The 5,206-nt window shown below is 40.9% G+C and overlaps 1 protein-coding gene across 1 annotated transcript; it reads right to left on the reverse strand.

The window, feature by feature from the left end:
- Positions 1 to 201: 201 nt before the first annotated feature.
- On the reverse strand, positions 202 to 4,238 carry PDE6H (phosphodiesterase 6H). The gene is made up of 3 exons (XM_007454622.1): positions 4,065 to 4,238; positions 2,870 to 2,910; positions 202 to 349 (listed from the first exon to the last, which is right to left on the reverse strand). Exons 1-3 carry the CDS (start codon positions 4,196 to 4,198, stop codon positions 273 to 275), a joined length of 252 nt encoding a protein of 83 aa, XP_007454684.1. The 5' UTR covers positions 4,199 to 4,238; the 3' UTR covers positions 202 to 272.
- Between the last annotated feature and the right edge of the window lie 968 nt (positions 4,239 to 5,206).

The raw sequence follows: 5,206 nt of genomic DNA on the forward strand, positions 1-5,206 counted from the left end.
ATACTGATGACTTCTAACCAGCTGATAGGAAAAAGTAGTAATGTTTGAAAGGCCCTATCAAAAGTTGATTTCACCCGCTATTCTGAACTAAACTCTACTGCATGAGAGAGTCTGACACTAAGAGAACTCTTAGTAGTAACTTAAGGGAAATGACTGTGTAAGCCAAAGAAACCACTTCCAACAGCTGTATGTCAAGTCTCTGGCAGATCAATAGGGCAGAAGTAACCAAAGTTACAGCAGATGCTGCTGAGAGTGGCAGAACCTCTGGTGCCTCAGATGATCCCAAACTGAGCGAGCTCGTTCAACTCCAAGTGGCTGAATGCCTCCCAAGGACAAATCACCGTGATATCTGCAAGGGAAAAAAGAAGAACTTATAAGCCAATCTCACCCCTAGGAGAGCTCAAAGGGCTCAAAAGGGCGTCCTTCAGGCAGAGACCCCTCACCCCTCCCTTCCATATGCTGTCCAGATGACCGGGAAGTTGTCTAGAATGGCCCTTCATCCCAGGAAGGATGAGACCAGTTGTTTAATCCTCTGCAGGGCTCTGATTCCGCCAGAACAGGCTCCCAAGGTAGTTGTGTTGGGTTTTATTCTGCATCCTTTTTGGGGAGATGATCCAAGGCTTTTGACTGGGGAGTGTAGCTCTCTGATCACACGGAGTCTCACAAAACCACTAAAGTGGGAACAGAGGTGGAATTCTAGTTAGGCCAAGGGTTAAAGTGAGAAATAGGGGTGCTTTAAATTCCCATGGTCTGGAAATCCAGTCTCCTTACTCCTTACCAATCCAGACGTATTTCTTGGGCTTCTCTGACTGCTCTTAAGCTCCTTTACATTCTGAAATGCCTATATCCCACCACATACTGAGAAGTGATCTCAAGGCATCATCTCATCCAGTCTCTTGCATCAGCAATAAGATATTATTGTTCCCAAATTACAGGGAAGCTGGCTGATACCCAGAGTGATTAAACACCCAGCAAAAAGTCTCACAGTTGTAGAGACTAGACTAGAACCAGATCAAAGACTTCAGAATTTCCATCAGTATAAGCCTTTTGCCACTGTTCCAAATATGTTGGCAGAGTTAAGGATATATTCCAGAGTCAAAAGTGAATTTGCTCGTCTTATACACACCTGGCCAAAATAGAGAAGCATTTGATTTAAAAGAGTAGCATCTGAGCTTTATGAAAGTGGCTAGAAATTCTATTTGAGATCCGAGGAGCGGCATTAGACAATAAAAAGTAGATAAACTGAGAGTTGCCTGGAAAGGACACTGATTGCTATGAGTGCCACCATTTATCAAAAGTGTATTGGATGAGCTGGAAACATGTGGCTACACAAAAACCTGCACAAGGAAGTTTATAGCAGCTTTATTCATAATTGCCAAAACTTGGAAGCAATCAAGATGCCTATCAATAGGAGAAATAAACTGTGACACAACCATCTAATGAAATATTCAGTGATAAAAAGAAATGCATTATCAAACCATGTAAAGACATGGAGGGAGCTTAGATAAATATTACTAAGTGAAAGAACTCATACTATATGATTCCAACTGTAGGACCATCTGGAAAAGGCAAAACTATAGAGACAGTAAAAAGATTAGTGGTTGTCAGAAGTTTACGGGGAGAAAGCACAAGAGATTTGGGGGGCTCGTGAAGGTATTCTGTATGAACCTGTAATGGTGGATACAGGATATTGTGCATTTGTCAAAACCCAAGGAACTGGACAACACAAAGAATGAACAGGCTATTTCAGTTAATAACAAGGTATTAATATTGGTTCATGAAGTATAACAAGTGCCCCACGATAATGCAAGATGTTAATAATAGGGGAAACGACGTACAGCGAGAGGAAGGTGGCAGAGGGGGTCTATAGGAACTCTGTACTTTCTGTTTAATTTTCCTATAAACCTACAACTGCTCTAAAAACTAACGTCTATTAATTTTTAAAAGGACACGCAGGGGGCTTCCCTGCTGGAGCAGTGGTTGGGAGTCCGACTGCAGGTGCAGGGGACATGGGTTCGAGCCCTGGTCTGGGTGGACACCACGTGCCGTGGAGCAATTGGGGCCCTGCGCCACAACTGCTGGGCCTGAGCTCTGGAGCCCGCGAGCCATGACTGCTGAGCCAGCGCCCCTAGAGGCCAAGCTCCGCAATGGGAGAGGCCACCGCAATGAGAAGCCCGCGCACCGCAGCGAGGAGTGGTCCCCGCTCTCCGCAGCTAGAGATCCCGTGTGAAGCAGCAGAGACCCAGTGCAGCCAAAAATAAATAAATAGAATAAATAAATTCTTTAAAAAGGATGTGCAGTAATTTGCATGCATGCATTATCCAACAAATAAAAATTCTAGCCAATTAAAAAATATTGTACTGGATACTTTCAGTATGTAGGGCCCTGTTCTGGGTGCCAGAGGATGTGTGAAAAAAGGAAGTACGTGAGAGAGTGGTTGGCCCTGTAGAGTGAAAAGGCTCTCCTGGCCCCACCCTTGTTTCCAGTACCTCACTCTGTGGCCTCAGCTTGTCACTTAATTCCTCTATGTCTCAGATTTCTCTCCTGAAAAATAAAGTTGGTCTAGACTCACTCTATGAATCCTTCTACCGTGAAGACTACAGTTCATCATTGTACGCCCTCAAGGGTATTTAACAAAACACGAAGATTCATTAAACTTTGGGGCAAGTCTGATTTCTTTTAGAGTTTTAGTCTCTGGGCACACACATACTTATTTAGGAAGTTAAATTAAAACCCCACTTTTCTAGGTCTTTAAAGAATCTGCTGCCTTAGGTATTTCTGGTAACTTTCAACTGCCCCATGTGGCCTGAAGTAGAAAAAATGGTGAAATTCCAAGGGTTAAATGCACTGAAATCTTTGGGTGGCTCACCTGTTCCTAGTCCCTCCATGCCCGGAATGTCATCTCCAAACCTATGGAAAAAAATACAAGAGAAGTTAGCTGATATCGGAGCCAAAGGATCCTGGAATAAGTCATGTGAAGAGTTTCCTGATTCAAAGAGAAAGAAAAAGAAGTTTAAGTTTTTGTATTTGAGAAATCCCTTCTGTCTGCATTGAGCTGGGGCAAAGGAAATGGCACTCAGGCAGGTTTTAGACAATGTGTCCCAGAGGAGGGATAGCTTCCCCTCTGTAAAAATTTAACTCAAGACAATTGAGAGCCAGAAAAAAAAAAAAAAAAAAGAGATCAGTGGGGCAATTTAGTTAAGCTCCACTTTTTAAAATAGAAATTGGAATGAGAAAGCAATATGAAAGTCATTAAAATGATTAATTTATCCACTTCTTTAGTTTATCCAAAAGTACATATTAAGCATCTACTATGTCCCTGGCATTGTGTTAGGCCCTGGGAGTTAAGGAAAAAAACAAACACACAAATTTTCTCTGAGGGATCTCAGTCTCAGGGAACAGATGACAAGAAATAAATGTGATATAAAATAACACAAGTTACCATCGCTGAATGTACAAAACGCAAACATGGAAGTAATGATAATGTTTGTCTAAGGGAGTCTGCAATGGCTTGCAGAAGAAATTAACATGAGTGTGTGTTGAAAATAAACAAGATTTTGCCAAGAAGAGAAAGAGAAAAACAAAGAACCGAAGAGAGAAGATTTGAAGCCGTAAAAATAAACGGTGTGTTCTAGAAGTGGCCAGTGTTCCTGTGCTCCAGATTAAAGCACAGGTTACATCAGCGAAGGAGAGTGGCCAAGAAAAGTCTGAAAGGTCAAGTCGAAGGTCACTGTGAAGTTTCCATTTTCCGCGTTAATTCTGGCTGTAGATCTGGGAGCTGACAGAGAAAGGATTCCAGGACTGAAAACATGATTCAGCAAAGATTCTGTTTGCTAGGAAAACAGAGGGTGGGGTTGGAAATTTTTATAAGTCTATTTAATATTGTGAGCATTATTTCTTAAAACCAAAGAACTCTTTTTTTTTATAGATCTTTATTGGAATACATCTTTATTGGAGTGTAATTGCTTTACAATACTGTGTTAGTTTCTGTTGTACAACAAAGTGAATCAGACATATGGAGGGAAAAAAACAATAGAAAGTCTAATTTTTAATCTTGGTCTTACCCTTTCACACCTTTCTTAGGAGGCTTGCTCTTGAACTGACGAGTCTGCCTCTGCTTGAACTTGGGGGGTCCTTTGCGTGGGGTGGTGGGACCTTGGTTTGAAGTTGGAGGGGCCACAGTAGAATTGTCACTCATTCTGCTGGTCCCTGGGGGGCTGATGGTTTTCTTTCAGGCTCCTTAGACAGTAAGAGAAAAAAAGAAGACCCTTCAAGGTATGAGAACCATTACTTATTAGACCCTGACGATAAACTGGACGTGGGGAGAAAAGCACCTTGATAAAGAAGCTCAGTATCTTGTGTTGACACCAAAAGGGAGAAGTTATCTTTTAAAGGGATTTTTAAGAGAATGTGGTATAAATCAAGGGAGGCGCTCAGTAGAGTGGGATATAAACTGGCAACTGATAGAGTTCAAAAATCTGGCTGGATTTGTTGCTCCAATAAATCTGCCACTAACTTTCTATGTGAATTTATTATAATGATGTCCTTCTGTTTGATCACCAGCTCTACCATCTATAAAGGGAAAGAAATGAACTAAAGAATGTCTATAGTCTTTGCAGCACTGAAAAATTCTTTAAGCTTTACATATTTTTCCATCCAGCTGTAAAATAACCTGACTCTAAATGTTTATTGACCCATTTTTTATGGCCTTTGTTCTTTATGGTCCTTATTTTATTTACTTCTCATGTGATCCAGAGACTTCTTTCCAGTGTAGTAGTCTGGATAGGGGAAACTCTGAACCTGGTATACCGACACCACGCAAGTGTTCAATACACGCACACACACACACACACACACACACACACACACACACACAAGCACACAGAAGACAGTGTGGGGTGATTAAGTAGTAAGTGTGTGCTTTACCTCCACATCCAGATATAAAGTTTTCTAGCCACATATTCCTCAGAAATTTTCAACATTTTCTCCTATCTAAATCAAGGAGCTATCCAATATAATTTTCCCAGACTTTCATTTTAGCTACAAAAATGTACATAGTCATTCTTCAAGTACAAATAAAAGAACATAACAAATTTTTATTACATGTTACAATAACATGTAATAACAAATAAGCATGATTTATGCTAAGCTAAAGAATACTTTTCTTTCTCCTTCTCTATCACAAAAGTCGACAGCACTTAATCTG

The sequence above is a fragment of the Lipotes vexillifer genome, unplaced genomic scaffold (assembly GCF_000442215.2).
Source record: "Lipotes vexillifer unplaced genomic scaffold, Lipotes_vexillifer_v1.1 scaffold911, whole genome shotgun sequence".
Taxonomy (NCBI): Eukaryota; Metazoa; Chordata; class Mammalia; order Artiodactyla; family Lipotidae; genus Lipotes; species Lipotes vexillifer.

Coding starts and splice junctions, on each gene's coding strand:
- PDE6H (XM_007454622.1), bottom strand. CDS start 4,198: ATGAGTGACAATTCTACTGTGGCCCCTCCAACTTCAAACCAAGGTCCC. Junction 2,911..4,064: donor CCTAAGAAAGGTGTGAAAGG/GTAAGACCAAGA, acceptor TTTTTTCCATAG/GTTTGGAGATGACATTCCGG. Junction 350..2,869: donor CATGGAGGGACTAGGAACAG/GTGAGCCACCCA, acceptor TTTCCCTTGCAG/ATATCACGGTGATTTGTCCT.